This window comes from Phalangium opilio, unplaced genomic scaffold (assembly GCF_054372755.1).
Source record: "Phalangium opilio isolate 3A_F unplaced genomic scaffold, DU_Popi_V2 ptg000061l_1, whole genome shotgun sequence".
NCBI lineage: Eukaryota > Metazoa > Arthropoda > Arachnida > Opiliones > Phalangiidae > Phalangium > Phalangium opilio.
The window spans coordinates 2,076,625-2,099,663 of NW_028324178.1; the positions used below are offsets into that span (position 1 = coordinate 2,076,625).

The following is a 23,039-nucleotide window of genomic DNA, read 5'->3' on the forward strand; positions in this document are numbered from 1 at the left end:
CACCTACCGGTAATGGTCCCCCACTACTGACACCTCGACCAGTGCCCCATCAGTGCCGGCCCAGAGCAGTGACGTAAACTGAAAAAATCCAAGCACGGCCCACCCTTCAGGGCCTGAAAGCCCTGAGGCAGGGGCCGAAATGCTTTGCAATAACTCACCGCGGGCTGTCGCCACCTACCGCCTCTGTAAATAATGTACTTTCAAATATTCCTCTCCATTAATTTTCCGCAAAGGACTTTCTGAACCCCCTCCGTCACGCGTGCACGTACTCAAAGACAAAACGCGGCAAACGTCGAAGCCAGTGCCACATAGGAAATAACCGCATTGGCTTCGTGAATACGCAAAGCACCCGCAGTTCCCCCAAGTGGATAGAATTGGCTCAGATCATCTCTCGCGATAAGATTTCTCTGTTTGCCGTGGACCAGACCCATCTCCGGGATGGCGAAACCCCTTCGCTACCCGTAGGACTGTACTGAACAGGCAATAATCGAACGATGGGCGACGAACATGGTGGTGGCCTTGGTTTTATTTCAACGTCGGCCACTGTCCGAGTTCTTAAACGATGCGCCAAGCACCTGTGGGTGACTTCCGACGCCCATCCTCGTGTCAATTTCGCAGTGGACAACGGCTACTGCGGCAGGTCCCAGGATGTCCACCGCCAGAACGAAGCTCTCTATAACTGTCTAGCAGCGGATATTGCTACTATGACTTTAATGGACACATTTGTCGAACTACCAAGGGAAGATGCCAAGGGGTTGCACTTTGAGGAAAACGGGCATGGGACGCTGCTGAAGAACTTTGCCGCGGACACGGACCTGGTGATAGGCAACCTCTCCTCTCTATGTCGCGGTCGCTATACTTGGCAAAGGCCCTCCTCTCGCACTAGTGCGGACTTTGTGTTGATGTCTGCACCCTTGGCGGCACTATTTGTTACACTCGACATCGACGATGGGCGCCACAGAAGCATTGGCAGTGACCATAACCCGCTCGTGCTACAGTGGCGCAGTGGCCCTAGGGTAGCACCCGTCACCCCCTCATCCACGCCCAGTGCCCCGGCCAGGTTATGAGGGATTTAAAAGATCAACTGGCACTCGATGCGTGCTCGGTATATATGGAAACCAGAGCGGTCTGTGGCCTTCCAACATACGAGGTTTTTACAACCACCTTGCAAGAAAGTGTGACACTCCACTTAAGGGCAAAGACGGTGTCTACTGGTACACGAAATGGCTTTACCCCAAAAAAGTGGTGGGACCCCGACGTCGATACTGCGATCGCGCTCCGTAAACGACTCAACAAGGTACACAATAGCTGATACAGGCCAAGATTCAAGAATCGCACTGCCGCACTGAAAGGGATATCCTGACTGCCGTTCGGGAAAAGGGCGTTTTGGCGTCACGTGAAGATCTGGAAGCAGCGCCAACGACTGTCCAAGCAATATAAGGGAGTTCGGTCACAACGAGAGCAAATTCTAACAAAAAACAATGAAGTCGTCAGTCGGATCGTAGGATATGTCACCTATCTCGAAACCAAGCTGTGGTCACAATCGGCTGACGGCTCAAGTCCCCTAGTGCCCACGTCTTCCAGTCTCTTAGACTGTTGCAAGCCACTTCGGCCGTCGTCAAGGGTGCCCCCTCTTGCTAGTCCTTTTCGTTGACTACATAGTTCGCTTGGCTGCCCAACTTCGACTGCGGTGCGTAACGGTGAAGCTGTACTCATATGCTACGTACTTAATGCGGATGATATCGTCCTCTTTGTCAATTTGCCTGAAAATATGCAATACCTCCTTGACGCATGCGGCGCTTTCGCCGACGAGATGGGACTTAGGTTTAGCCAAGACAAACCCAACTCGCTGTTATTTCACACAGTGGAACCTCCCCCGAATTATCGTCTCCAACGTTTTGCGGTTCTTGATGTCGCTGAGTGCACCTACCTGGGGCATGGATCAAAAACGTGGATCACTACCTCTCCATAGCTTTGTCTGAGCTTGGCATCGAAAGCAATGGGCTCCGCAGGCCGGTACGGAACTTCGCAGACGGGTCCTATTATAAATATTCGGTTGGACGCACCCTCTGGAAAGCAGTGGCGGTTCCCGCTCTCACCTATGGGAAGGAGGTGCTCTGCTTCCCCCTTGCCATGGTAGCCACGTTGGAACGTACAAAATCCGTTGTGGGCAAGACAGCCCTCAACGCCGGCCCCATGGCAGCCTACGCAGCCATCCAAGGGGAAATGGGATGAAGCTCAATGGAAGCGAGGGTGGCAAAATCGAAATTAACGTACCTTGGCAGATTGAAGTTTCTTCCGCCCGATAGCCTCGCTAAACCAATCTACGATTCGATTCGCGCTAACGGCCAGGTAACTGCCTGGACCACTCGCGTGGGGGCCTTCGACCGTAGAAACGGCGTCGCCACGGAGCGTGGTGGTGCTGTCTCTTACACTGGATAAGCACATTTCGATGATGGTGAGGCTAAGGAGCATGTGGAACGTATATGGCGCCATTCCGTCGACAAAACACATAGCCTCCAGCTCTATCGGGCAAAGTCCCACCCAAACCTGGAATTCTTCTACGATGGCTCTCATAGAGGGAGCCTGCTGTTCCAGGCCCGTAAGGGTTCTTTACTGACTGGTGTCCGCCAATTAGAATTGGGACCGTTCTCCCCCGTATGCCTGCTATGTGGTGCTGACAGGGAGGATGTCTCACATGTCCTACTGGAGTGCCCAGCCACTTGCCCGGATAATGACATACGTCACTCGGAGAGGTAAAAAGACGGTTTCTTTACATATCAAAACAAGGCGAACTGCTAATGCGGCACACTAGTGTAAAAACGGACGCACACATAGACTACTTTTTAACTCTTTCTCTTTTAATTTTGTGTTGAGAAAAAATATTATCTTCGATAATAAAATATATGTAATTAATATTATATATTTAATTCGTTAGTTTATCACCTTATTCCGCGTTACATCTTTTAAGAAAAATTAAATATTCTTGATAGACTTGCCTAATACTGACGTTTGAAATGAAGCATTGCCTTACTGAAATCGGTGGTTTAGAAAGGTGAATCTATCTACGCACGTTAGGCAATAGGAAAAACCTCTGCGTGACGGCTCAGGAGGTTTTCCGAGACCGCGGTAAAAGTACAGGGAGGTTTACATTTAGTTGGTTGCTCTTTGAATCTTTGATGATACCAGCACTGCGAGACTTTGTGCGCCGCTTTGGGAGACTTAGTATTTCGGCGGAGTGAAAAAGAACAGCCAAACCCTTGTAGCGCACGGGCTCGAATACGTTTATCCAGTTACTCAAGCTTTTGCTCCAAAGCGTTCAATTTAGCATAAAGTTTCGCCATATCGGCTTCGTAGGATGGAGAGCATGAACACTCTTAGAAAAAGGGTTCACAATAGCCCGAAAAGGAGTTCTTAGCTCTTGTCCCTTATTTTAAACCCCAATTTGTTTTTCGTGGAACCCTTCGTGGACGGTTTTCTGTGGCACCATAAGGGAGTAGTTCTGTAACCCTTCTTTGTTCTTTGTAGCATCGTCAAGAGTTCATTACAGAGCCCTGCATGGTTTGATATCAAACACAATACGGTATAATTAGCACCCTCACGGGTGTGTTAGCATACCCTTCACGGTTCCGCTTAGTGCCCCAACAGGTTCGTTAGCAAACCCTTCAGGGTTCTGCTCAGTTCCCTAACGGGTTCGTTAGCAAACCCATCAGGGTTCTGCTCAGTTCCCTAACGGGTTCTTTAGCAAACCCTTCAGGGTTCTGCTCAGTTCCCTGACGGGTTCGTTAGCAAACCCATCAGGGTTCCGCTCAGTTCCCTAACGGGTTCGTTAGCAAACCCATCAGGGTTCCGCTCAGTTCCCTAACGGGTTCGTTAGCAAACCCTTCTGGGTTCCGCTCAGTTCCCCATCGGGTTCGTTAGCATACCCTTCACGGTTCCGCTTAGTGCCCCAACAGGTTCGTTAACAAACCCTTTTGGGTTCTGCTCAGTTCCCTAACGGGTTCGTTAGCAAACCCTTCAGGGTTCTGCACAGTTCCCTAACGGGTTCGTTAGCAAACCCCTCTGGGTTCTGCACAGTTCCTTAACTGGTTCGTTAGCAAACCCTTCTGGGTTCTGCTCAGTTCCCTAACGGGTTCGTTAGCAAACCCTTCTGGGTTCTGCTCAGTTCCCTAACGGGTTCGTTAGCAAACCCATCAGGGTTCTGCTCAGTTCCCTAACGGGTTCGTTAGCAAACCCATCAGGGTTCTGCTCAGTTCCCTAACGGGTTCGTTAGCAAACCCTTCTGGGTTCTGCTCAGTTCCCTAACGGGTTCGTTAGCAAACCCTTCTGGGTTCTGCTCAGTTCCCTAACGGGTTCGTTAGCAAACCCTTCTGGGTTCTGCTCAGTTCCCTAACGGGTTCGTTAGCAAACCCTTCTGGGTTCTGCTCAGTTCCCTAACGGGTTCGTTAGCAAACCCTTCTGGGTTCTGCTCAGTTCCCTAACGGGTTCGTTAGCAAACCCATCACGGTTCTCCTCAGTTCCCCATCGGGTTCGTTAGCATACCCTTCACGGTTCTCCTCAGTTCCCCATCGGGTTCGTTAGCATACCCTTCACGGTTCTCCTCAGTTCCCCATCGGGTTCGTTAGCATACCCTTCACGGTTCTGCTTAGTTTTTTAACCAGTTCGTCATCAAAACCATCCTGGTTCTTATTAACGCCCTATTGAGTTCGTCATCAAACCCATCACGGTTCTGAGTAAGGTCCCAACGGGTTCATTATCAAACCAATAATAGTGCTATGTAGCGCCCTTAACTGTTCATAATGATAACCTGCACGGTTCTGTTTAGGACCCTAACGGGTTCGCTTTATCACCCTACACGTCTCTGATTAGCGCCCTAACTGGTTCGTTATCATACACATAACGATTTTTATTAGCACCCTGAAGGATTCGTAAACCATCTCATAACGGTTCTAGTTAGAACCGTAAAGGGTACATTTGCAGGCTAATGACGATTCTAGTTAGAATAAAATACTAGGATAGAACTAAATCAAGACATATTAATGACAGTTTGAAACAGGTTTTTATTATTCAAATTGAGAGCTTGCTCACGACGTTACAAACAGAAATAGACATTTTTTGTGCCTCCAAACCAAAAATGACTTTTTGAAAATACTCGAGAGTTTTTCTCAACTTTTTTGGATACTCCAAATGGAAGACATAATATGACGCAAAAACACAAAGCGTGCCTTTTCTAATATTTGTCATGTAGAAAGTGTTATTCTCAATGTTTAAAGTCACATCCGAGGAGAATGTGTCCTCTTGTGAAAAATAAAGCTGCGGTGTTGCGTATCGTTGATCAGTCTTAATAATAAAAGACAGACTATTTGTAGATGTATATAGTCTACATAATCGAATAGTTAACAACACTCAAAATCAAGAATATCACCAACCCCATTGAATTTTTCAACAATAAAGCTATTTAAAATACATAATTTACCAAATGTGTATAAAGCAAACTTGAATCTTCTGAGAACAAAGTACAAAAAAGCAATATTGCGGCATCCACTTGAAGTTCTGTAAAATAAAACAACTGTGCAGTAACCATCACAAAAGTTTAGCACATATACCTCAATTTAGTGTAAGTGCCCAACCCTCAAATTTTGTTTCCGTAACTATTTCTTATTTCTTGTCTAAGAGTTCAATAAGTTTCTTGGAAGATCGTTGTTTCCGCGCTAAAGATATAATTTTGTTTTTCTTCTGAGCCATATAATTTACAAAGGTATGCTGGATTTCAGAGCCGCATGGCTTCCCGCAAATTCGAGCCAATTCCTCAATTAACTGTAAAGAACATTACTTGTATATGCAAATTATTTAAAGTGAGGGTGAAGAGCAAAATAGTTTTTTTCCGATCTTCTACTAATTATAAGGCTTGCGTGCAAAGTGAAACAGCAGGAATTATATCCGACTGATTTAAATTTCAATATAGATTCAGATTCCATGGACTAATTAAATGCCATAACTGCGAGGGAACCTTCAGCGTGAAATATAATACAAAATTCACGCGACGTGATAACCGTGGCACGCGAGAATAATTTGTTAACTGCAAGGCATGGAAGTCACACGGTTTGTTGGAGGTGCGGAGTTTAAATATATCGATGAAGCCTGAATCTTTTTTGATTTTTAAAATCGTTTGGATATATCTCAGTGATGTTTCACTATGCAGATAGATCTAATAGTTACGCCTATATTAGAAGAATCAATAAAATAGCTCTAATAGTCCACTTCAACTTCCATTGAAGAAACAACAAATAATCTCACTTCATTTTCTTTTTGCAAAGCTGGAAATGTTTTCAGGATAGTGGCGATATCTTTTTGAAAAGACATTTTTCGACGGAAGTTGAAGGTTTTCATCATTTTCTCATTAATTATATTCTGGTCACATTTGCCGCGTTTCAGCTCAGTGTTTAATACTTCTATGTAGGCTTGAATGCTGGTATCATCTTCAGCTTCTGATGGGTCTTGTAACTAAACGAAAGGATAAAAGTTTCAATCATTTTATATTCACCCGTACCCATCATACTGACAAACTTAATATACCTGCGTTCCTCTTGGTTTACTAGTTTTTCCATCTGCAGTCTTCTCACTCCAATTTTATAAAGCTTTTCGGGATGAGCGGAATATATTTTTCATCTCTAATACTTACTTGTGGGTTGTGAGAGGCAAACGCTCGTGTCTAAATTTTTGTCTTAGAGACAATACCCAATTAGCCTAAATATTGAAAAAAAGTTCATATAAGTTCAAAAAAAGGTTTTGTTCTGTACCTAAATTTAGGATTCTTATACAGTAACTAACGTGTTTTGGACGAATTTTTCTATCCGCGAGGAAAGGATGTTTCGCCACTAATAACATCGCTACCTTTTGGTATTCGTCTTTAGTGGGATACCTTTAACAATTGCTTACTTATTATAGTCCGTAATTAAGAAAATAAAACTCGGTTACTTACAATACATGAGTCCTCATATCCTCGTAAATGGTTAAAAGAATTTTGCCCCGATACTTCCTTCCAAAACGTCTGCTGTCTCTGTTTTTAATCATGCTTTCTACTTCGTTAGAAAACTTTGGAATGTTATATTTAAGGGGTAATTTTCCTTCTTCTCGGTCTCTTAAACTGAATTCCTCGTCTTCTTCGTTTTTCTTCGGTATTTCTTTGTTGTGATGTTTCCGCTTCCATATCAATCGGAGTTTCCATGGGTGCTAGTTTGTCACCTTCTAACCTTTGAATTTGAATATCTTATTCATTAACAGGCCAGAGGAAAAATTGAAAAGGCAGCGCTTACTGTGCTTTGTTTTGTAACACATTTTCCATTGCTACGAGAACTCTTATCTTAGATTTATTTGCTGGTAGACTATCCGTTAGTTCCAAATCGATCCAGTCTCCCCAAGCTTCTTCATAAACTTGCAACAACCTTATTTCTTTTTGAAACAAAGTTCCTATATCGTCCATCACATTTTTTACCGAGGCCGCACTAGTAACATTCACAATTTTCTTTCTTTCTTCGCAAGTTACATGATAGGTTACAATGCTATCAGCTTCAGCCGTGCTGTACAAAATGAAAAGTCAATTGCGCAAATCTTGAACACATCATTTGCAAAGCCAATGCTGCAGTTTAACATATTCCTCCCCACAAGACGTAAAAGAATGCAAAGGGGGGTGATAAAGTTTAGCTGAATTAGGTGTCAAAAGCTCCCACATATTTATGTCTTTCACCGAATATGCTGCCATATGCCGATTGTACCTCAAAGTTTGATATACTCTTGCACATAATACCCACTCTGTTTTTACTTTTAAAATGAATAAAACTTGGTAGAATAACGGAATTTCCTCAGCTTGGATGAGATCAAGAATAAAAAAAGAAAGTTTTCGCGTACTTGACACTATTTCTAGTTAAGAATTTGGTTTCCACTATTAAGTCTGTTTCCACTAAATTGAAACGAATCGCTAAGCAGTGTCGTAAACCACCAGGTAACACCTTCAGATTTATATCCTTACATTTTCCCTCTTCGTTATCATTTTCAAAACCATTGCTACCGCTTTGTAACCAACAAAGTAAATTTTGGTGTCTACTGGAAATTGTTCTAGCTATGTTTTTAAAATTCCTTGATTTGGAAGCCATAGATTTAAAATATTGGTGTTTGGCTTCGTAGCGCATGCACCAGTGGTGAATTAGGGGGCCGTATTCTTCTATCAATCGCGGATAATGGGTGAGATAGTGAACCTTCGTTATAAATGATGCGGGAGATAGTTCTTTAAGAACTTCACAGAAATCTGATCTGTCAAAAAAGTAAGCCATTGTTTTGATATAACGGGCGCGGTTACGATTTGAACTATTTCAGTCAATATCATTAAAAGCTCCCAATGCCTATCTTTTAAATCAATAACGTGACCTAAAATTAATGGCAAAATATAAAAGAGACATTTCTTTTGAGATGCACTTCCACATATTTTGCCTGAACCTGTTAGAACCCTTTGGTGTATTAAAATGGGTTTATTTCGCCTCTCAAGTTCTCCATAAGGGAAAGTCTCTATTTTATTATTAAGATTATCCAAAGAAAAGCTTCCATCCCTGACAAACTTGGTAATAACTAATTTAAGTATCATCCGAATTACACCCTCAAATAGATCGTGCATTAAATCAGGGGGAAACGACTCCGTTATTCTAAAGTTTTGTAATGAACTAAATCGACATTCGTTATCCACACCATATATTTTCGCGTTTCCTGCGTTTCTTTGAACTTCCGTTATATGGTATTTGTGAACTGCTTCGCATCTTAAAATAGAACTCTCCTCGCTAAATTCGGTAGAAATTTGTTCCTTAGTAGCCATACACACCCGGCATATTCGACCTTGAGAAAAGTTTTGCGAGAATCCGCCTAATGCGTGAGCTGAAAGGTTATCAGCACATATAGTTGCTACGGAACCCCGCACAAGTATTTTATGTTTCTCAATGAAAATTCCCTCAACTTGCATCCTTTTCAGCGCACTTATAACTGGTTCTAATACATGGCTGTAGCCGTACTTTGATACGTGTGTGTATTTAAATGCACTAAGCAGAAAGATTTGGCTTAATTTACTTCGACGATGGGCTTTGATGTTTCCAATTGTAAAATAAAATAGTGTAATCTTGTTTAGACCTCTTTTCCCTCCTAAAGGATTACATATTTCTACTTCGTCCAAATACAATTGAATCCTTAAAATAACATCTTTCGTTTGGTTATTAAAAAGTTGGTTGCGCTTGTAAACTTCCCCATCACTAAAATCAAGCAGGACTTCATTATATGAATTGTGAAGTTGTTTTTGATCTTGCTTCGCTTTATCCTCCATGATTTCTTCCCAAATATCATCATGGTTTAATACCATTATTAGAACCTTATCTATTGGTACTACTACCATTTTATCTTTTACTTCTCTATTTTTAACCTGTCTTACCCCTAGAACAAACTCTTCAGGCTCAACGAGATTCAGTGATTTCATACAAAAAGCGTTAAGTGTGTGTTCACTTTTAACTAATTTAGTAACTGAAGCTGCAAGGTCAGCATTTTCCATAATGGCTTCCCTGGGTAGCTCTAAACAACTTTCTAAAATGCCGCTTATGTCGTTGGCTATATTTTGGGCAACAGATGATGGAAGCTGATGCTGTTCCCTAAGTTTCAATATCAATAATGCGAAGTTTCTTTTAAGATTTTCAACTTTGACTGAGTCTTCATCTTCTTGCTTTATCTTGTCATTTAGTAAACTACCATTGTCAATGTCATCAGGTATATCATTTAGCTCATGGACTGGATCTGTCTCCTTATTAACGCATTTGATTCTGCTATTATTACGCAAGAGTAATTTATGTTTTCTATAAATATGCTTTTTGAAGGACTCGATATTTTTAAACGTGCTAGCACATTGTTGAACTGCACAGGTGACATGAAATCCTGGATGTGGCCAATGTAAAATATTTAGATGAGAGAGAAGTTTGAGCAAACTAGTTCTAATCGTTCCACACAGAGAAAAAGTGTATTGTATGGGTGGCATGTCCATTTCCTTGACCTGTTATCGAATACTGCGTTTTAATAAACAGCTATAGCTCTATTTTTAACCCTCCCTTTAATGATTATTTCAAAATCATATCGAATACGAAAGCTAAAACCCGTTGAAAAGGCCCTCTAGGGGAAAGGTTTAATAAAACTAACGTATTTAGAAAGTTCCAATAATCTTTCTAGCTTAATAACTGAAACCTCTAAAGTAACGTAATTAGCGAGAAACATGCTGTAGGTGTAAAACTATTAACTATATAAGCTTCTTCCTTATTCCTTATTCTAAACCCTTCCAGGGTGTCTCAAGAGTGGTCATTTTCTAAAGCTGACCCTACACAATTGTTATTTCGCTAAAAAACGCGTTGCTAGTACGGGAAACTACGACATGTAGGGCACATGCTGTACCAAGTTTAGACCAATAGACTATTCCATTTATGTCATAAGAGAAGCAAACCCTTTCGGAGCGGGATGGCCTTCTTAGGTTATTTACCACGTGCCAAGAAGCACAGAGGGAAATCACATCCGATGGCAACTCAGCCCCTTTGTAAAAATTTAATGGAATGATCTATTTAAATACATATAGTGAAAAAAGTACTCTGGGGGACGCCCCCATACTGGACAATTCCCGTTCCGCCAGGAGACACCGTTAGAGGCAGCCCAACAATACATATGCGAGGCTAGCCAACTCAAATTATTTTATTTAGAGTTTAATGTTTCAATTTGATTAACACTTAACCTAATGACGATTATTACTATTAATTAATTATACATTAGCGAACATAAACGATACTAGATTGAAATAATTTAAATTCAGTTACATCTTATAACCATAATTTACCGATGTGTTTAAGACAAGTCCGAATAGTACGCTAGAGTTATGATCCATTTCATTTGTAATATTTTAAATAAAACTTGACGTTGAGGCTTAGCTTATCTTAGGTAAGAGGAAATAAATCTCAGCTTAATCAGTGTGCACGATGAGCCTTTGACTTGGGTAAAAGGATTACGCTAAATCGTTAAATTACCTACCCTTATGAGTAATCAGTGTACAGAAATTTTAAGAGTAACAAGTCCCCTCCCCCCGTTTAAATATTTAAGCTGAACAATACAATAAAATTTTCATTACTTACGTTTCCAAAAGGATGTGATTCACTCTATCACTTGCAGTAGCACCAAATCCGAATCAAGAATGTCTTAGCTACCCGAAACGTATTTATTTCTCAAAAATGGCCCTAACCACTTTGCTTCCAAGATTGAATTGAGACAGATTCTCTCAAAAGAAGAAAGACTGCTTCGTTTTCACTTTTTAGCATTAAAATATTAGCCTTGATCCCTTGAACGTAACTGACTGAAGCGTAGAATGACCTTTTTAAGCAACAAAGCCCCTCCCATTCAGCTATTTTTACAAACGTTTCAAAGATTATGTCTAATTAAATTTTCCATTTTTTTTGGACAACGAGATTACGTTAAAAAACATCAACGTTTTTATGTAATTCGAAAGATTGTGGTATAAGACTGGTTGGTTTTTTGAATTTGGCGACGTGCCTTTTCATTGTTTTTTTAGATATCACGAAGTTTTTATACTCTTAAAGATAATAGTAATAATATCAAAAGTGAATAGGCTACTACGTAGTAGCCTAATATAAGTTTGTAAAATGTACAATATTTAGGGAAACAAATTAAGATACCGAGTTTATTTTATTCCTCACAATGATAGTCAAATTGGGTTGAAGTAATGGCTAACGCAATATAATTGCATACATTAAGTGTCATTCAATCAATATAATGATATAGCCGTGCGTTTTTGTGATAAAAGCATGACAATTTGTGAAATTGTAGGTTTTTTGGGTGTAGAAACTGCATACGTGAATTTATTGTGTGCAATTAATTATAAGTAACTAAACACGCCTCGCAACACTTTTCTCTAAACGTTTTCATGTTGTTTTATATCAATATAAATCGATTGAACATATTTGCTTGATCATTTCATTCACTCCTTACTTCTTATCACTTCAGAAGTTGATATTTATTAAGTTAGATCACGTATCTCTTAGATACGATTTAAGTCTCGTTAGTTAAAAATAGACGCTCCCCATTTGAATATTTATCTTCAGTGTAATGTCTGTGATACTTTTTTAATTTTGTATGATGAATTTTGAACTGAACTGGCCTTTTATACACATCATTGCTGTTCTAAAAAAACCCAACGATTCTATTACGTTCTCTTCGACGTTCTATACTACACCCATGGGAGCCACGAAATTCACTAGTGTTCATTCCAAACACCCAAGGTTCTGGGTCGAACTGTTCGACGTTTCACTCTAAACCCAGAGGTTCCATGAAAATCACTGGTGTTCATTCAAAACACCCAAGGTTCTAGGACGAACTCTTCGACGTTCCACTCTAAACCCAGGGGTTCCATGAAAATCACTGGCGTTCAATCCAAACACCCATGGTTCTAGGACGAACTCTTCGACGTTCCACTCTAAACCCAGAGAGTCCATGAAAATCACTGGCGTTCATTCCAAACACCCAAGGTTCTGGGTCGAACTGTTCGAAGTTTCACCCTAAACCCAGAGGTTCCATGAAAATCACTGGTGTTCATTCAAAACACCCAAGGTTCTAGGACGAACTCTTCGACGTTCCACTCTAAACCCAGAGGTTCCATGAAAATCACTGTCGTTCATTGTAATAACCATGGGTTCTTCAACGATCTTAGATGTTTTATACTGGACCCTTATATTCTAAGTAGAACCCTTCCATGTCACAAGAACCACATTTGTTCTATTTTGAACGGTAGCGTTTAAGCAAAAACCCCAGACGAACCCTCATTTCTAAGAGTGAAGAATTGGCAAAAACGGAAGAAGGCACCTCCGAAATCTTCTCAGCCATGGTGGAGAGAGAATTTAAATCTTCAGTACTGACCGCCAAAATTTTTGGAATTTGTGTTGGTAAACAATGCATCCAAAGGCTTTTTAAGTTGTCGTCAGGTACTTGGGAAGAAGCGAGATTTTTATCTCCCTTAAGAGTTGAGAGGGACGTTTGTCCCCTAATTCAATTTCCTGTAATAGTTTCTTTAAGCGTTGAGTTTCAGTATCAGCAAAGTGGACAATTATCTGCTTTTTAACGTGTCATACAGATCTGATTTGGGTGGCTGTAACACCAAATCACAAATTTGTTCTAAAATTTCACCGTCAACTGCCCCGATAATGTGGTGAAATTTTAGGACTGTTCACGAGCTCGAGCCAGCTCGGGATCGTGACGAGCGAGCAGAGTTCGAGCCGAGCCGAGCCGCCACTTTTGCGGCTCGATTAATTAACGAGCGAGAGTTTTTATGGTCGAGCCGAGCCGAGCCGACAGGCATCGAGCCACTACGACTCGCGAGCTTAGTCACTGATATAGTGCTTTCCTTTTAGTCGTTATTCTCTTCACCAATAGCGTTCCGTTATATTTTTACATGAAATAAAGCGTGGGAAAAATCTCTCGTCTCTAACCTTGAGCATATTTTAAAGAGCTGATTTTACTGAACCACTACATTTCTAAACATGGGATGACATTTATAGTCGTTCTCAAGTTTGACGTTCGTTGTAGCAATTTTTTTAAACATGTATATACTAATCGAGCCAACTCGGCTCGGCTCGATCATTTCCGAGCCGAGCCGAGCCGCCGTTTTTTTGACTCGAGCCGAGCCTAGCTTTTAAAAAGCTCGCTCAGCTCGGCTCGTGAACAGTACTATTAATTTAGTATGGTCTGATGTGATGCCAGCGGTGATAATACAGACTCAATCTGAACAAACCATAGAGCTGGATTTCCTTTCCAAATTAGATATAAACAAATATTACTAAAAAAACTTTGGAAAATAAGAATCACACTAGGTTTGATACGATTTGGAGAACAAGTACAATACTAATTAACTAAAATACAAAATATAGACGAAGTCTTTTACAGAAAGCGTACTTTTATAAGTGCAATATTTTATTACTTTTACTATGACTTAAAAGCTACAGTAGTTTTTACACTTTTTTGTGAATAAGTACAAATATTAGGCTAGTTATTAAACTACAATGTTCATACGACTGACGACCAAACATATTTTCTCATAATCACTAAAATACTGATATACGATTACATTTGAAATACGGAATCATTTATGAAAAAACATCATTATTACACAAGTTTTGGTACAATTTGATACCAAACCAGTAACTACAATACTATTATTCATACAAATTGACAAAAATGCTAAATTAATACAAATTCAAAAAATTCTTATTTCTATAGGTATAGAGCTATCTCAGTTGTGACATCATTGCCTAGGTAAAACGTCACAGGATTAGCTTTGGCAGTGGGGGGCCATGTTTGGTACCGCGCAGGTTCTATGAGCAAATACCATGGGTGACGTCACACAAAGGCTTATGAGATAGCTCTATATTACATGATGATTAAGCACATATCTACATAAACATACACCATCAGCGAAAATATAGCAATACTATATTACTACACACGAGATTATTAAGCGCATACATTTACATACCCATGTACCTTCATAGTAATTACAACATTATTATATTACTATTTAGAAGATGATTGAACACATTTACTGACATAAACATGTACCTACAGTACTCAAAAAAAAACAAAAATTATAATGGTTATGATACGTCTTGGAACAAATATAAGTCTAGTTATTAAACTAAAATGTTCGTAGGTTTGTCGAGCAAGTTTCATTTTACTAAATGACTAAATTTCATATTAAGCCTATTTAATATGACTTCATATTTCTCGATTGGGCCTGAATAGAGTCTTCAATGGATTTGTTTTCCTCAAGTGTGATCACGTGACTTAATTGTCGGTATATTTTAGATATACCCTGAAGGTAAGATGCTCCTCAATGTGATTTATGACTTTGGTGGGCGTAGCTGAATCACTTTTATGTTTCTTTCTTTAATTGATTAGTCATATAGCCTGAGGTCTTGCTGACCGATTTTTATCTGTTTCTTAAATTGTTCCGTGTGATTTATTTTTCGTAAACAGGTTCGGGCACTTTTAGATCAGGGGGGTGGGGTTTTTATAATTTTAAGAGGGGCGTGGTTACAAATTTTTTATGGAATTTCTTATGGCCCTCTCATAAGATTGTTATCAGTTTCTGTACAAAGGAATTTATTTTATCGTTATAAATTTATCTTTATAACAAACTACTATCCTTTAGGGGAACAAACATAATTTAATGGATTCCAAGTTTGGTTTTGTGATTTATATAGCCATGAGTACTGAAGTCTAAACTTTTCCATTTATGTTTTTCTCTATTCGACGATAATTTTGTATTCTAAAACATCATTCTCGATACGTTTCGCGTTGAAAGTTAAAAGCAAACTCTACGTTTTTGATCATTTGTGCTACATTTCATCGAAACGAAATCGATCATTTAAAATTCCTAAATTCCCATTGGAATACATGGGGAATTGTATAAAACATTGACACGAAATCAGTCATTTACGTTGCATTTGACTGACACGAAACGAGCCATTTGAAAAATATTTCAAACGGTTAAAAACGTTTCGATAAATTTCCACAACATTTATCAAAAATACTCGATGTAACTTGCAAACAATAAATTTAACTTTTTTATATTAAAATAAAAATTTAATATCTATTGAACCCCTCTCCCCGCAGAAATGAGTAAAGCAAAGATTTACTATAACAAAATCTAAGCTAATTAACCGAAATATACTATCTAGAGAAATGTGAACCAAATCGAGAACGAGGAAATACCAAATAATGTGTTTAAAATGCTGAATCATAGTTTCACTCTAGAATTTCTCTGCTATTTACACTGTTCTTGGGAAAAACACAGATTTTAGCTCACATTTCTAGAATAAAACATTCTTCACTATTTATACTAAAACATAATATAGCACCAATGAAAAGTTCAAAGTACAACACAAACTGTCTTTTAGCTAATGGCGGTGCATGAATTATGGATTTCTACTAATAGAAGGAAATACTGTAAGTAACAATTTTTAAAATGCAAAAATGCTTATTTGAGTTTCCTAAATTCCCCAAAGAAATGTGTACAAAATTTTAAAAAGTTAATCCATCTCATTGTGTTTCTTTAGACGCCTTAAAATTTTATAATCTTTAACAATGTTTCCAACGCATTTAGAAGTAATAATCAAAACGTTTTTGATCAATTGCGTTACATTTCATCGACATGAAATCGATCCTTTAAAATTCCTAAAATCCCATATAAATACATGGAGAATTGAATGTATCACTGACACGAAATCAGTCATTTATATTATATTTTACTGACACGAAATGAGTCATTTAATTTGAAAGACATTTCAAATTCTTAAAAACGCTGTGATGATTTTCGCAACCTTTATCAAAGCATACTTTTATTTGATTCAGAATCATTAATACCAATACATAACGCGATGATGTTTAAGACTTTAGGTATTTAGTCTTATCATTATAATACTAGTTTTCATAACGATTTGCATAAAGAATGTATACTTTTCTAAGTATCTTACGCAATGGTTAAGTTCAAAACAATAGAATTTTATCAGTATTAAAGTACCTAGGGGGACCTGTAATAAGTCAATATATCATTCAACCGACGCATTAACATTTCCTAATTTTGTCAAAATCGCCTTATGTGTAATCAAAACTTTGCGAGAAACGTGAAACGGTAATGTAAGAAGCATCATTCGCAATGCATTTCGTGTTAGAAGTAAAAATGAATCGAAACGTTTTTGATCATTTGCGTTTCATTTCATCGAAACTAAATCGATCTTTTAAAATTACTAAAAACCCATAGGAATACATAGGAAATTGAATAATGCACTGAAACGAAATTAGTCATTTACGTGACATCTGACTGACACGAAAGGAATAATTTGAAAAAAATTTCAAATGACTAATAACGTTACGTTAAATTATCCTAAAATTTATCAAAATTATTCGATGAAAAACATATTTTCATATGTCTCAGTATAAGTATTTTAATTTTTCACACAGTAAAACCGGTAATGAGTTACAATAAATAAACGCGATAACAATCTAGGATTAAAGAAAGCATTTGTTATGAACTAGCACATTTTTGAGCCTTTCAATGGATCGGAAACCATACAAAATATTGTAATTTTCCTGCTTGATGAAATCTCTTAATTATTACGTCGATCTTAAATAGTTGGGGGTTCAACATCACGAACAAATAAGCAGGAGTAAAACATTCCTATTATTTTTTGTCAGATCTTTCAATTCATACAGTACTTTGATGACATTAAGAATACTTTGATAGAAAAATCATGCTCAAATCCTTTTGCAAATGTTTGTTTCGGTTATTCTCAAAGTCTCTCATTTTTTACATCTTTTAAATGGGGGTTAACAGGTCTATTCAATTAGGAGTTACAAATATTTTGATACATTTAAAAAAAAAACTTAAGAAGACGAACGTTGTTCTGTGCCATTTTTATTACTGAATGATAAGCGCCATTATAACCATTTACCATATCGTCCTCATGATACGAGTGAATAATCGTGAACATTTTTTAAAATTCGGTGCTTCAAAGGCTTAATGCCTTGTTAAGCGGAAAATGAACTTTTATGACGTCATGCAAACATTTTTATTTATGAGCACTAGAATTAATAAATTCTTTGCCCATATAGAACCAAATTTCTCTGGGTTTAGCTTTCTGTGTATAATTTACAAGAATTTTACAATTTCTGTCGATTTTTTCCTTTTTAGAGGTATTGCAGTCTATCACTATACTAGCAAGTAGCGAAAATTTCCATTGTACTCTAAAAATAACCCCAAATAAGCCTAATCAATCTCATTTCGGTATTACACACATTTACGCTTTTCAAATATTTTATACGAGTTTTGAGCAGAATATAGGCTGGTATTCTGGTACACATCCGTATATTCTATAAAGCATTTAATGTTTTGTTCTAATCCTGCGAAAGACGCATGTTTGCTATTGAAATGACTTGTTCTAAGAATTTAATTCCGCTGATAAACCTTTCCATAAAGAATACTATCTCATTTAGTAAATGGCACTGTCGCTTCTTTGAAAGTTTTTGAAATTTTACTTTAGTCGCTTTGACTAAGGAATTAAGCCTTCAATATGTTATACTAAAGTGTTTAGTCGAATCATTTGTATTGCATTGTTAATGACGGAATTCATTTTTAGAGTGATTTATTGCTTTTCCAATTGATCTGAAAGGCGACAAATCTACTTCTCTCCAGCACAACCATAGTGTGATTCATGGCCGTGAGAAACTATTAGGTCACAAGTTAGCTTAAGGAGCCTACGAACACCAGGCTATCCTGTTAGTTAGCATAACCTTGTGAGAGTTTTGTATAAATGAAACTGTCTAAATTTTAAAAACTGTAATATGTGTAGTCAGTTTGGTAAACAGTACTTTTCATGCGGGAATCCCATATCTTTACTTCTAGATTATTTAATGCAATTGCATGCCGTTAAGAACGTAATCATACTGTTACATTTTGGGATAAATTATGATAATCAACTACTAATAGCAGTAGTGGTAATTTACCAATGTAGCTAACAAGGATTGATACTACTCTGTTGAATAGGAAACCGCTTTGTTTTATCGTTCGGCAGTTTGAAAAACAATACTAAGCTGGTGGCGACATATATTGGATTTTCATTTGCGGGAAAAAGTCTCTGAATTTAGCGATTAAATTTTTGTCAAAAATACAATGCATTTTAGTTTTTAACTAAATATATTTTAACAAATTTACTCTAGAAGAACAATTTCTGTTTTTAGACGGTTTTGCCATTTAATCTTAAAGCACACTTGACAGTTCATTTTATTGCCTGGCCAAAATTGGTCAGAAGTGTGTAAATTTGACGTGTTAGTTTATGTTTTGTGCAACTTGGGTCAAAAGCGTGTAAACTTGGAATGCCAAGTTGGTATTTTTGCAACTTAGGTCAAAGACGTGCAAACTTGGTACGCCATTTTGGGATCTGTGCAAATTTGGTAAGACTGGTTCAAACGTGGCAGGCCATTTTGGGATCTGCCCACCTTTGGTCGAGAAGTCTAAATTTGGATGAGTTGTGGTCGGTTGTTATAACAGTGTAGATATCACGAAAGTAGAGACGAATGAAGGTCAGTGAAAGCGGTACGGGACAATTTGGTCTCGCCGATTTGGTCTTGGGACAAATTGGTCTAGGGACAACTTGGTCTCGGGACAATTGGGTCTCGAGACAATTGTGTCTTGGGGCAAATGCATCTCGAGACAAATTGGTCTCTGGACACGAAAGTCTCGTTTTTAAAAAAATATCACCCCTTTTTTTAAAACACCCAAATTTAACCGAACCAAACCAAACCTTACCTAACCGAACCGAACCTAAACTAACTAAACCTAACCTTACGCAACCCAACCTTGATTGGAGGTAAGAAGATTATTTATAAGAGTAATAAAAGCCCGCCTCTTACCAGAAATAATTTATTAGAAATAATATAATATTTTGGATAATGTGTCAGATAATTAATAGCCCTGTGTCCCATTCAACCGAACACATTTCCCATTCAACCGAAAACAGCCCAAATGTGTGGTTTTGGGAAAATATATATCAAAATTTAAAAAGCAAACGTTTTCACTTTTTTTAAGGAATTGTTTTTACCCTACTACAGTTTTCGTTGTATATTGATATTTGAAATGCAAAATTTAATTTTAAGAGTGATTGATAATGGAGAGAATCGCATTGTTTTGGAAAAGGTGGCAGCTAACTATTAGGAGAATATTTTGGAAAAGGTGGCAGCTAATTAGTAGGAGAATGTTTTGGAAAAGGTGGCAGCTAATTAATAGGAGAATATTTAGGGAGAGGTGGCAGCTAATTAATAGGAGAATATTTAGGAAAAGGTGGCAGCTAATTAATAGGAGAGTATTTAGGAAAAGGTGGCAACTAATTAACAGAAGAATAATTTAGAAAAGGTGGCAACGAATTATTGGAACCCTTGTTTTGGAAATGGTGGTAGCTAACTATTAGGAGAATATTTTGGAAAAGGTGGCAGCTAATTATTAGGAGAATGTTTTGGAAAAGGTAGCAGCTAATTAATAGGAGAATATTTAGGAAGAGGTGGTAGCTAATTAATAGGAGAATATTTAGGAAATGGTGGCAGCTAATTAATAGGAGAGTATTTAGGAAAAGGTGGCAACTAATTAACAGGAGAATAATTTGGAAAAGGTGGCAACGGATTATTGGAACCATTGTTTTGGAAATGGTGGTAGCTAACTATTAGGAGAATATTTTGGAAAAGGTGGCAGCTAATTAGTAGGAGAATGTTTTGGAAAAGGTGGCAGCTAATTAATAGGATAATAACCTAACCGAATTTAACCGAACTTGACCTGACCTAACCTAACCTAACCAAACTTACAATTTCTTTCTCTGGGTTTGAAACCGAGCTTCTGAATTAAAAGCCTGATATTCTACCATGCTGCTGCGGTGATTCGAAATCCTCACAGACATTTAATTAACTAATTCTTTCAAATAAATTCCCATTCAGCAGAAACCCGCCATTGGGCTGGAAATTTAAACATGATGTAACCTTCCGTAGTAATTAGGGATCCTCCTGAGTTTCTACTCCAGGGGTGTAAGGTTACATGGAGGATTAAGACCCTGTGTTACCTCTGACCTTTCCCCGTACTATATAAGCGTCGACTGCTTATCCTATTAAGTCAGTCATTCTCCACTACTAGAATGTAGTAGTATGCTCGAGCATAGGGCGTCTTGCCCTGGTATTGGACTTCATCCGTCAACAGTAATTATGTTTAAATTCTTTAGTTGTAATAAATACAAGTCAGTATTTAGGTATCATTTAGTAATTAATAAAAGTATGAATTAAACTAAGGAACCGTAGTAGTTATTCTTAGTATTAGCCAAGGCTTTTATGGCCACGTGGGGCGACTTTATAAATCTCGCAAGCGTGGTTACATAAATGGCGAGCTTGCCAGGACCCGATTAAGAGTCCTGGTCTATTTAGATTTTGCTTTGGCTATGCTAAGCCTTAGTGTAATCGTGGTTAGTGATTATTAATTGTTAGAACTTAAGATAAGGTAGTGACTTGCGGACTTGGACTACCCGTGACAGCACTATTGAGTTTGTAGGGGGCTCAAAACCTTTCTTTAAGCATTAATTCACTACGATCACGATGTTCAACTCATACTCAACCTCTTCTAAAGCAAGTTTAATTACTTGGCTTATCTCAATGGGACACTCCCTTAAGAGAAGATCTACAGTCAGCAATCAACGCCTACAGAGGACGATCCTGAGTCAAGTTCTTCTATGGATGGTGATAGAGCGCTCCACCAGCCTGAAGAGACTTCCTCAACCACATCGTCTGATACGGCAGCTCAAGATCTGACTAGCCTCATCCAGGAAGCGTAAGACGCAACTAACCTGGGAGGACGAAAGCTAGGACGAGCCATCCGATGCCATAGTTCCTGCTTTCATCGAATTCCTTACAACTTTTAAATAATTAACCTAGTATGATAGTTAACTGGAGTCTTTTAATTATCTGTTACATTATTTAAAGTTAATTACTATTATTATGTTATGTTTAACTAAGAAAATTTATGTATTTGAATTTTTGCCGATGAAGTCCAAATCTTGTCGTCTGGGGGGATGTAACCTTCCGTAGTAATTAGGGAACCTCCTGAGTTTCTACTCCAGGGGTGTAAGGTTACATGGAGGATTAACACCCTGTGTTACCTCTGACCTTTACCCGTACTATATAAGCGTCGACTGCTTATCCTATTAAGTCAGTCATTCTCCACTACTAGAATGTAGTAGTATGCTCGAGCATAGGGCGTCTTGCCCTGGTATTGGACTTCATCCGTCAACAGTAATTATGTTTAAATTCTTTAGTTGTAATAAATACAAGTCAGTATTTAGGTATCATTTAGTAATTAATAAAAGTATGAATTAAACTAAGGAACCGTAGTAGTTATTCTTAGTATTAGCCAAGGCTTTTATGGCCACGTGGGGCGACTTTATAAATCTCGCAAGCGTGGTTACAATATTCTCCATAAAAAACCAAAAAGTGGTTTCGATCCAATGGGACTATACCATTAATAGCGGAATATTTTGGAAAAGGTGGCAGCTAATTAATAGGAGACTATTTTGGAAAAGTTGGCAACTAGCTATTAGGAGAATATGTAGGAAAAGGAGGCAGCTAATTAATAGGAGAATATTTTGAAAAAGGTGGCAGCTAATTAATAGCAGAATATTTTGGAAAAGGTGGCAACTAATTAATAGGAGAATATTTAGGAAAAGGTGGCAACTAATTAATAGGAGAATATTTAGGAAAAGGTGGCAACTAATTAATAGAAGAATATTTTGGAAAAGGTGGTAGCTAATTAATAGAAGAATATTTTGGAAAAGGTGGCAGCTAATTAATAGCAGAATATTTTGGAAAAGGTGGCAACTAATTAATAGGAGAATATTTTGGAAAAGGTGGCAACAATTATTGGAACCATTGTTTTGGAAAAGGTGGCAACAATTATTGGAACCATTGTTTTGGAAAAGGTGGCAACAAATTAGGTAACCAAATAACCACGAGACCAAACCGTTCCGAGACCAAATAATCACGATACCAAATAGTCCCGAGACCAAATAATCACGATACCAAATAGTCCCGAGACCAAATAATCACGATACCAAATAGTCCCGAGACCAAATAATCACGATACCAAATAGTCCCGAGACCAAATAATCACGATACCAAATAGTCCCGAGACCAAATAATCACGATACCAAATAGTCCCGAGACCAAATAATCACGATACCAAATAGTCCCGAGACCAAATAATCACGATACCAAATAGTCCCGAGACCAAATAATCACGATACCAAATAGTCCCGAAACCTTATAATCACGATACCAATTAGTTCCGCGACCAAATCGGCGACACCAAAATGGCGAGACCATATTTTCCTGTT

At 38.3% G+C, this 23,039-nt stretch overlaps 1 protein-coding gene across 1 annotated transcript; it reads right to left on the minus strand.

Annotated features, from left to right (window-relative positions):
- Positions 1 to 8,260: 8,260 nt before the first annotated feature.
- Positions 8,261 to 10,066, minus strand: LOC149663567 (uncharacterized). Its single transcript, XM_089841962.1, has one exon. It carries the CDS (start codon positions 10,064 to 10,066, stop codon positions 8,261 to 8,263), a length of 1,806 nt encoding a protein of 601 aa, XP_089698088.1.
- Positions 10,067 to 23,039: the final 12,973 nt, after the last annotated feature.

What these genes read in the sequence shown, in the direction of transcription:
- LOC149663567 (XM_089841962.1), bottom strand. Translation starts at nt 10,066, where the DNA reads ATGGACATGCCACCCATACAATACACTTTTTCTCTGTGTGGAACGATT.